Here is an 11492-nt window from a genome sequence, read left to right as displayed (position 1 = left end):
ATCCTGCATAAAACACCTGCGTGTTTGTTATGCTAGCTCCTAGCTCCTCTGCTAGCTCCTAGCTCCATAGAACACGCCAATACAATTCAAACACCTGATCAACACACACAATCACTCAGCCCAAAAGACCGTTTACCTAACCCAAGGTTCATAAGCTTATATATTTTAAAAGTTACGTACTGTGACTCGCACATACGGTCAAGTTATCGAATGTTTAGCAGCCAAGGCTGCATACTCACGGTACCTGATATTCAGCTGGGAATGACTACAACAGTAAATAAACACAAGACATATATATACTCTATTAGCCACAACACAACCAGGCTTATATTTAATATGCCACAAATTAATCCTGCATAATAACACCTGCGTGTTTGTTATGCTAGCTCCTAGCTCCTCTGCTAGCTCCTAGCTCCATAGAACACGCCAATACAATTCAAACACCTGATCAACACACACAATCACTCAGCCCAAAAGACCGTTCACCTAACCCAAGGTTCATAAAGCTTATATATTTTTAAAAAGTTACGTACGTGACGCGCACGTACGGTACGGTACGTGTTATGCTAGCTCCTAGCTCCTCTGCTAGCTCCTAGCTCCATAGAACACGCCAATACAATTCAAACACATGATCAACACACACAATCACTCAGCCCAAAAGACCGTTCACCTAACCCAAGGTTCATAAAGCTTATATATTTTAAAAAAGTTACGTACATACGCAAAAAAAAGCCAAAGCTGCATACTCACAGTAGCACGTCTGCGTCTTTGTCATCCAAATCAAAGTAATCCTGGTAAGAGTCTGTGTTGTCCCAGTTCTCTACAGGCGTCTGTGTATCCAAATCAAAAGTCTCTGGTTAGAGTCTCTGTTATCCGAGTTCTTCCATCTTGACTGCATCTTTCGGGAATGTAAACAAAGAAGCGCCGGCTGTGTACTGTTGTGGCTGACTACGTTCGAAAATACGTCCATTTCGCACCGACAACTTTCTTCTTTGCTTGCTCGGCTTCCTTCTCCATAATGCAATGAACATGATTGAAACAGATTCACAAACACAGATGTCCCAGAATACTGTGGAATTATGAAATGAAAACAGAGCTTTTTCGTATCGGCTTCAATGTGGAAGGCATACCCGTGTTCGCCGGGCTACGTCACACGCATACGTCATCCTCAGAGGCGTTTCGAACCGGAAGTTTAGCGGCAAATTTAAATGTCACTTTATAAGTTACCCGGCCGTATTGCTTGTGTTATAATGTTAAGATTTCATCATTGATATATAAACTATCAGACTGCGTGGTCGGTAGTAGTGGCTTCAGTAGGCCTTTAACAGTTAATTTATGTAATAATTACTTTACTAATGTTTTGTCCTTTTTTGTTGTCAGAGGCAATTAAACTAACAATCACTGATTGATTGATGAGACTTTTATTAGTAAATTGCACAGTACAGTGCATATTCCGTACAATTGACCACTAAATGGTAACACCCGAATACGTTTTCAACTTGGTTAAGTCGGGTCCACGTTAATCAATTCATGGTATAAATATATACTATCAGCATAATACAGTCATCACACAAGTCAATCATCAGAGTATATACATTGATCGATCAATCAATCAATCAATGTTTATTTATATAGCCCTAAATCACAAGTGTCTCAAAGGGCTGCACAAGCCACAACATCTTTGGTACAGAGCCCACATAAGGGCGAGGAAAACTCACTCCAGTGGGACGTCGATGTGAATGACTATGAGAAACCTTGGAGAGGACCGCATATGTGGGTAACCCCCCCGCCCCCCCCCCCCCCCCCCCCCCCCCCCCCCCCCCCCCCCCCTAGGGGAGACCGAAAGCAATGGCTGTCGAGTGGGTCTGACATAATATTGTGAAAGTCCAGTCCATAGTAGATCTAACATAATAGTGAGAGTCCAGTCCATAGTGGGGCCAGTAGGAGACAATCCCGAGTGGAGACGGGTCAGCAGCGCAGAGATGTCCCCAACCGATGCACAGGCGAGCGGTCCACCCCGGGTCCCGACTCTGGACAGCCAGCACTTCATCCATGGCCACCGGACCTGTGTGTCTCCCCCTCCACGAGGGAGAGGGGGGCAGAGGAGAAAGAAAATAAACTGCAGATCAACTGGTCTAAAAAGGGGGGTGTATTTAAAGGCTAGAGTATACAAATGAGTTTTAAGATGGGACTTAAATGCTTCTACTGAGGTAGCATCTCTAACTGTTACCGGGAGGGCATTCCATAGTATTGGAGCCTGAATAGAAAACGCTCTATAGCCCGCAGACTTTTTTGGGCTCTGGGAATCACTAATTGCATTATTTACATTATTTATAATAAATATAATCATATTCACTAGCGTTAAAAAAATCACTGTTAAGATTATGGTGGTTTTTAAAATTAATTAGCGTAAATTGAAAATCAATATCATTGTTATTTTAAGATGAAATTTTTGCCGACTGAGCTGCCATTTTTTTATTATAAAATCTGACTTTTGAAAAAAAAAAAAGTGTAGATATTACGAAAAAAAAAAAAAAACGGATCAGCCATTTGCCGTATATTTTTTTCAACCTAATTACAGTAAATTGAGAATCAGTACCACTGTTATTTTTACAATAAAATTCTGGCGACTGAGTTGCCAGTAATATTTATTTATTTTTTTGCTGTAAAATATGTGGTCGTTGTTTTTACAGTGCATTATGGAAAGACAATGCCACTTTTATTTTTTCAGTAAAATTCTGCCAACTGAGCTGCCTTTTATATATATATATATATATATATATATATATATATATATATATATATATATATATATATATATATATATATATATATATATATATATATATATCGTAAAAGCTCCTGACTTATTTTATAGTGCAATGTAAAAAAAATACAAATAAAATAAAATTTAAAAAAATAAATAAATAAAAAGCCACATTTACGGCAAAAAAATAAATAAAATAAAATAAAAACTGGCAGTTTAATCGCCAAAATGTTACAGTAAAATTGCTTTTGTCACTGAATTACTGTTTAATAAAAAAAAATTCTAAAATTTGTAGAACTTTTACTGAGCACATTTGGAATACATTACATTGCCTTATATATATATATATATATATATATATATATATATATATATATATATATATATATATATATATATATATATATATATATATATATCGTAAAAGCTCGTGACTTATTTTACAGTGCAATGTAAAAAAAATTAAAAAATTAAATTAAATAAATAAATTAAAAGTCACTTACGGCAAAAAAAATAATAATAATACAATAAAAAACTGGCAGCTCAATCGCCAAAATGTTACAGTAAAATTGCTTTTGTCACTGAATTACTGTTTAATAAAAAAAAATCTAAAATTTGTAGAACTTTTACTGAGCACATTTGGAATGCATTACATGTACTTGACTAGATTATTAGGACTTGTTCTTGCCATGACGTGAGAGTGAATAAATGCAATATTTCAATGCTAATCTGTGTTTATCTCTTGGCTGACAGGCATCATGACGATGTGGAGCATGAATCACATGAACACTAGGTGGGGACCTCCTCCTCCTCATCCACCCTTGGATAAACTCGTACTTCTGGTTAGGCCAGCTGTTGCATCAAGACGGAGGGGGAAAAAAAACACCTTTTTTCCGAAAGCATCTTCAAAATAAAAGTGGAACATGTAGCGAGGTCCGTGTTGCAATCTACTCGCCTTTCCTTGGGTGAGTATAAACCCCACGTTTATTTTGTAGGGTTACGACAACAACTGTGCATTATGTTTTAAAAAAAAAAAGGAATTGTAGTGTATTAGCACTCGCGGCGCGGTTAGGGTTTTATTGTGAAGGTGCTGACCGGATACGTCGCTTCTCGTTGACGGGAGTGAAGACGAATAAGAGTTTTGGAGAGGAAAAAAAGTTCGAAGCGAGGAGCGGACACAAAGAGGACGACGCTCGGGGTGTCAACCACTGGACTTTTGCGGCTTTTCATGTGTTTTAATCCCTAAAAGGCTTTACTTAATGAGGCGCGCTTGTACGTGAATTCCCCGGACTGAGGTGTGTAAAGTTGACGAGATGTTTTCCTGCTCGGTTCTTCTCCTGCTGCCTGTGCTGCTTTCAGCCCAGTACCAAGGGGACAACGGCATAGTCATCCCAGAACATGGTCTATGTCAACCCATCTCCATCCCCCTCTGCACGGACATCGCCTACAACCAGACCATCATGCCCAACTTGGTGGGCCACTACAACCAGGAGGACGCCGGGCTGGAGGTGCACCAGTTCTACCCCCTGGTCAAGGTGCAATGCTCCCCCGAGTTGAAGTTCTTCCTGTGCTCCATGTACGCCCCCGTCTGCACCGTCATGGAGAAGGCCATCCCCCCCTGCAGGTCCATCTGCGAGCAGGCCAAGCAGGGCTGCGAGGCCCTCATGAACAAGTTCGGCTTCCAGTGGCCGGACCGTCTCCGCTGCGAGAACTTCCCGGTGCACGGGGGCAGTCAGATGTGCGTGGGGCAGAACAAGTCGTCGGCCGCCACCGTGCCGCCCTTACCCGTGCCGGGGACGCAGGACGTGTCCGTGGTCTCCGGCCACGACCGCTCGTTCCGGTGCCCCAACGTCCTCAAGGTGCCGCCCTATTTGAACTACGTGTTCCTGGACGAGAAGGACTGCGCGGCTCCCTGCGAGCCCGCCAGGGGCGGCGGCTACATGTTCTTCACCGACAAGGAGATCCACTTCTCCCGCATTTGGATCCTGGTCTGGTCCGTGCTCTGCTGCGCCTCCACCTTGTTCACCGTCACCACCTACCTGGTGGACATGCAGCGCTTCCGCTACCCGGAGAGGCCCATCATCTTCTTGTCGGGCTGCTACACCATGGTGTCGGTGGCCTACATCGCCGGCTTCTTCCTGGGGGACAAAGTGGTCTGCAACGAGGCCTTCAACCCGGACGGCTACAAGACCATCGTGCAGGGCACCAAGAAGGAAGGCTGCACCATCCTCTTCATGATGCTCTACTTCTTCAGCATGGCCAGCTCCATCTGGTGGGTCATCCTGTCCCTCACCTGGTTCCTGGCGGCGGGCATGAAGTGGGGCCACGAGGCCATCGAGGCCAACTCGCAGTACTTCCACCTGGCGGCGTGGGCGGTGCCGGCCGTCAAGACCATCAGCGTCCTCGCCATCGGGCAGATCGAGGGCGACGTCTTGAGCGGCGTCTGCTTCGTCAGCCTCAGCAACCTGGACCCCCTGCGAGGCTTCGTGCTGGCGCCGCTCTTCATCTACCTCTTCATCGGCACCTCCTTCCTCCTGGCGGGCTTCGTGTCGCTCTTCCGGATCCGCACCATCATGAAGCACGACGGCACCAAGACGGAGAAGCTGGAGCGCCTCATGGTGCGCATCGGCGTCTTCAGCGTGCTCTACACCGTGCCCGCCACCATCGTCATCGCCTGCTTCTTCTACGAGCAGGCCTTCCGCCCGCACTGGGAGCGCAGCTGGGTGGGCCACAGCTGCCGGAGCCTGGCGGTGCCGTGCCCGGCGCAGGCGGGGCCCCGCATGACCCCGGACTTCACCGTCTACATGATCAAGTACCTCATGACGCTCATCGTGGGCATCACGTCCGGCTTCTGGATCTGGTCCGGCAAGACGCTGCACTCCTGGCACAAGTTCTACACCAGACTAACAAACGGCAAACACGGCGAGACCACCGTGTAGGACGCGCTTCCCCCGTGGATGTTTTTCGCCGTCACGTTTGGGTTTGAGCTGGATTAAGCGGGTCGGTCCCGACTGAACAAAAACAACATGGCCGTGCGCTGAAAATGCTCACCACCTCCTCCTCCTCCTTCCTCCTTTTAGCATTTCACATGTAAATAGACTGTAAATAATATTTGTAAAAAAAACAACAAATCTATATATTTGTATTTAAAAAATACCTGCTTCACATTTGCACTGCGACAAAACCCAAGTAGATTTTTTTTTTTTTTTACAAGCAGTCTGTCAGCAAAATGACTTGTAGTCACTTTATAATGAAGCTACTAAATCAGGGGTGTCCAAAGTGTGGCCCGGGGGCCATTTGCGGCCCGCAGCTCATGTTTTACCGGCCCGCGGCACATCATTCTAAAAATACTTTAAAAAAAAAATGTTTAAAACATTAAAACGTGGAATAAAAGAGCAAATAGGTGAAATGCAACGAGAAAAAAAGTTGCATTGTTGACTCTAAAAACAATTTTTTCAAATACTTTAAAAAAAATAAATAATAATGAGTCAAAATCAATGTTGCTATGAATTATTGACTGATTTAAGGACAAAAAGGACACAAATACAACAAACAAAGAAAACACGAAAAATATGAAAATTATTTTAAAAAATACATACAAATTATATACTAATATTAATTATACTAATTATATTGATTATTATAAATATACTAAACTAATTACACTATATATTATCTGAAGCTGATATAGAGATTTAAGTGTTGAATGTAAAAAAAAAAGCATGACCATTTTATAAGTGGGGCACTTTTGGATCCCCAAAAATTTTTGTGGAATTAAAAAACACCTGTCTTTGCTAAAAAAAAAAAAAATAATGAATTAAAATCAAATTTGCTATGCATTATTTACCTATTTAGGGATCATATTACTTCACATCAAATATTCCACTTTGAAAATCTTTTTGGGAAAAATATTGTATATTTTGTATTTTTGCCCCCCAAAATTGGGTGACTTATTTTTAACCTTTTTTAAGACTGAAACCCTTCTGGGTCCCTAGGACCTAACTTGAGTGAGCCCCAAAGGTTAAAAAAAAAAAAAAAGGTGTATATTGTATTGGTTTTGAAAATGGAGAAAATATCAAAATGGCCCCCGCGTGTTTAGATTTTTCAGTGTGCGGCCCTCAGTGGAAAAAGTTTGGACACCCCTGTACTAAATAGTCGTGTGTACTTCACTAACCAACCGTTGCGTGTAAATATGGGTTTTCATGCGTACTCACCCGATGTCATACATGTATTCATTTTACTTCGCATCTTCTTTTTTGTTTATCCTCCCCCCACCCCGAACACCACGACATGCACCGTTTAGTATTTCCAAAGCGAAGAAGTCAGGAAGTTTCTTTCAGCGCCGCCAGGTCAGACGGGCATTGAACGCGACACGTCCACTACAGCAGGGGTGTCCAAAGTGCGGCCCGGAAGCTAATTTTTTTTAAGCGGCGGCACATTTTTAAAATACTATTACAAAAAATATAAACGGTTAAAAGAGCACACAGGTGTAATGTAACACCATTTTTTTGCAATATTGCCACTAATAATGCAGTTTTTTTACTTTAAACCTGGCATTTAAACAAAAAAAGTAATTTAAAAAATACGGATAGATCTGAAAGCAATTTTTAGCAGTGGTTCTCAAACTTTTTTCCACCAAATACTACCTCAGAAAACACCAAGTACCACCATAATGACCAACATTCAAATACAGTAGCGTAATAGGCCTAAGTATTCATTAAAAACAAGGCATGGGATTTTTTTAAATATTTTTTTACTATTTGGCTATTACACACAGTAACACTGTTTGAATATAGAAATATAAAACACTGTACTTTAAGCGAGTCATTCTTTGGCGTACCACTAGACGGAGCACGGTTTGAGAATCACTGATCTAGAGATTCAAGCATTAAAAGTAAAAATGTTGTACATTGAAATAGACTTGTTTTTAACGCGTTTAGTCCGATTTTCTTAAAAACTGTCTTTGTTAAAACTAGGGCTGCAACTAACGATTAATTTGATAATCGATTAATCTGTCAATTATTACTTTGATTAATCGATTAATAATCGGATACAAGAGACAAACTACATTTCTATCCTATCCAGTATTTTATTGAAAAAAACCAGCATACTGGCACCATACTTATTTTGATAATTGTTTCTTAGCTGTTTGTAAATGTTGCAGTTTATAAATAAAGGTTTATTAAAAAAAAAATTTAAAAAGCCTCTGCGCATGCGCATAGCATAGATCCAACGAATCGATGACTAAATTAATCGGCAACTATTTTTATAATCGATTTGAATCGATTTAATCGATTAGTTGTTGCAGCCCTAGTTAAAACCTAATGAATCAAAAGCAATGTTATATAATTATTGACCTATTTAAGGCTCCACTTATTTCACTTCAAATATTCCATTTTGAAATTTGTTTTAGGGAAAATTTTGCCATAAAAAACAGGGTTTTCCTTGGGACGTTAAAAAATATATATATTTTATGGATATGTTTGAAGTTGATTAATAGATATTTAAGTGTTGAAAGTAAACGAATATTAACATGTGACTTATTTTGAAGACTTTCTTGACTGAGACCCCTTTGGGTCCCCGGAACCTGTTAACGTTTATCAAAATTAACGGGAGACCTAATGGTTTTAAAAACGAAAAATATATATAACGTCATTTAAAAAATACGGATAGATCTGAAAGTAATCATTAGCAGTGGTTCTCCAACTTTTTTCCACTACCTCAAAAAACACCCGGCTGTCCAAGTACTCCCATAATGACCAACATTAAAATATGGTAGCGTAGTAGGTCTAAGTATTCATTAAAAACAAAGCACATGATTTTTTTTTTTTTTTTTTTTACTATTTGGCTATTACACAGTTTGAACAGTAACACTGTGTTTGAATATAGAAATATAAAACACTGTACTTTAAGCAAGGGATTCTTTGGCGTACCACTAGACGGAGCACGGTTTGAGAATCACTGATCTAGAGATTCAAGCATTAAAAGTACAAATTTTATATATTGAATTAGACTTGTTTTTAACGTGTTTAGTCCGATTTAATAAAAAACAGTCTTTGTTAAAAAAAAACAATAATGTTATATAATTATTTACCCATTCAAGGCTCCACTTACTTCACTTCATATATTCCATTTCGAAATTTGTTTTAGGGAATATTTTGCCATAAAAAACAGGGTTTTCCTTGGGACGTTAAAAAAAACAAAACTTTATGGATATGTTTGAAGTTGATCTATAGTTATTTAAGCGTTGAAAGTAAACAAATATTAACATATGACTTATTTTGAAGACTTTATTGACTGAGTCCCTTTTGGGTCCCTACCTCAAAAAACACCCGGCTCTCCAAGTACCCCCATAATGACCGACATTAAAATATAGTAGCGTAGTAGGCCTAAGTATTCATTGAAAACAAGGCACAGGATTATTTTTTTTTACTATATTACACACAGTTTGAACAGTAACACTGTGTTTGAATATGGGAAAATAAAACACTGTACTTTAAGCAAGTGATTTTTTGGCGTACCACTAGACGGAGCACGGTTTGAGAATCACTGATCTAGAGATTCAAGCATTAAAAGTAAAAATATTGAAATAGACTTATTTTTAACGCTTTTAGTCCGATTTAAAAAAATAATAAAATAAAAAATGTCTTTGTCAAAAAAAACACAATACAGTTATGTAATTATTGACCTATTCAAGGCTCCACCTACTTCACTTCAAATATTCCATTTTGAAATTTGTTTTGGGGAAAATTTTGCCATAAAAAACAGGGTTTTCCTTTGGACGTTAAAAAACAAAAACATTTTTGGATATGTTTGAAGTTGATCTATAGATATTTAAGTGTTGAAAGTAAACAAATATTAACATATGACTTAATTTGAAGACTTTATTTATTGAGACCCTTTTGGGTCCCCGGGACCTTTTAACGTTCACCAAAATTAACGGTAGACCTAATAGTTTTAAAAATGAAAAATATATATAACGTACCGTATTTTTCGGACTATAAGTCGCAGTTTTTTTTTCATAGTTTGGCCGGGGGTGTGACTTATACTCAGGAGCGACTTTTGTGTGAAATTATTAACACATTAGCGTAAAATATCAAATAATATTATTTAGCTCATTCACGTAAGAGACTAGACGTATAAGATTTCATGGGATTTAGCGATTAGGAGTGACAGATTGTTTGGTAAACGTATAGCATGTTCTATATGTTATAGTTATTTGAATGACTCTTACCATAATATGTTACGTTAACATACCAGGCACGTTCTCAGTTGGTTATTTATGCCTCATATAACGTACACTTATTCAGCCTGTTGTTCACTATTCTTTATTTATTTTAAATTGCCTTTCAAATGTCTATTCTTGGTGTTGGCTTTTATCAAATACATTTCCCCCAAAAATGCGACTTATACTCCAGTGCGACTTATATATGTTTTTTTCCTTCTTTATTATGCATTTTCGGCCGGTGCGACTTATACCCCGGAGCAACTTATACTCCGAAAAATACGGTAATTTAAAAACACGGATAAATCTGAAAGTTTTTTTTAGCAGTGGTTCTCAAACTTTATTCCACTACCTCAGAAAACACCCGGCTCTCCAAGTTCTACCACAATGACCAACATTAAAATATAGTAGCGTAGTAGGCCTAAGTATTCATTAAAAACAAGGCACATGATTTTTTTCACTATCTAGCTATTACACACAGTTTGAACAGTAACACTGTGTTTGAAAACGGGAAAATACAGTTATATAATTATTTACCTATTCAAGGCTCCACTTACTTCACCTCAAATATTCCACTTTGAAATTTGTTTTAGGGAAAATTTTGCCATAAAAAACAGGGTTTTCCTTTGGCCGTAAAAAAAACAAACTTTTTGGATATGTTTGAAGTTGATCTATAGATATTTAAGCATTGAAAGTAAACAAATATTGACTTATTTTGAAGACTTTATTGACTTGAGACCCTTTTGGGTCCCCGGGACCTTTTAACGTTCATCAAAATTAACGGGAGACCTAATAGTTTTAAAAATGAAAAATATATATAACGTAATGTAAAAAACACGGGTAGATCTGAAAGTAATCATTAGCAGTGGTTCTCAAACTTTATTCCACTACCTCAAAAGTACCCCCATAATGACCAACATTAAAATATAGTAGCATAGTAGGCCTAAGTATTCATTAAAAACAAGGCACAATATTTTTTTTATTTTATTTTTTACTATTTGGCCATTACACACAGTTTGAACAGTAACACTGTGTTTGAATAAGGGAAAATAAAACACTGTACTTTAAGCAAGTGATTCTTTGGCGTACCCCTAGACGGAGCACGGTTTGAGAATCACTGATCTAGAGATTCAAGCATTAAAAGTAAATATATTGAAATAGACTTATTTTTAACGCTTTTAGTCCAATTAAAAAAACAATGTTATATAATTATTTACCTATTCAAGGCTCCACTTATTTCACTTCAAATATTCCATTTTGAAATTTGTTTTAGGGAAAATTTTGCCATAAAAAACAGGGTTTTCCTTGGGACGTTAAAAAAACAAAAACTTTTTGGATATGTTTGAAGTTGATCTATAGATATTTAAGCGTTGAAAGTAAACAAATATTGACTTATTTTGAAGACTTTATTGACTTGAGACCCTTTTGGGTCCCCGGGACCTTTTAACGTTCATCAAAATTAACGGGAGACCTAATAGTTTTAAAAATGAAAAATATATA

General features: G+C 38.5%; 1 protein-coding gene across 1 annotated transcript; it reads left to right on the top strand.

Moving 5' to 3' along the window:
* Window positions 1–3494: 3494 nt before the first annotated feature.
* On the top strand, window positions 3495–6384 carry LOC133651838 (frizzled-2-like). Its single transcript, XM_062050009.1, has one exon. The coding sequence runs from the start codon at window positions 4081–4083 to the stop codon at window positions 5704–5706; it is 1626 nt and encodes a 541-aa protein (XP_061905993.1). The 5' UTR covers window positions 3495–4080; the 3' UTR covers window positions 5707–6384.
* The last annotated feature ends 5108 nt before the right edge of the window (window positions 6385–11492 follow it).

The sequence above is a fragment of the Entelurus aequoreus genome, linkage group LG06 (genome assembly GCF_033978785.1).
Source record: "Entelurus aequoreus isolate RoL-2023_Sb linkage group LG06, RoL_Eaeq_v1.1, whole genome shotgun sequence".
Taxonomy (NCBI): domain Eukaryota; kingdom Metazoa; phylum Chordata; class Actinopteri; order Syngnathiformes; family Syngnathidae; genus Entelurus; species Entelurus aequoreus.
Note: the sequence above shows the minus strand (reverse complement) of the source record. Positions and strands in the feature narration are given on the sequence as shown.

Bases quoted from the DNA above. Each gene is read 5' to 3' on its own strand.
- LOC133651838 (XM_062050009.1), top strand. From the start codon at position 4,081: ATGTTTTCCTGCTCGGTTCTTCTCCTGCTGCCTGTGCTGCTTTCAGCC.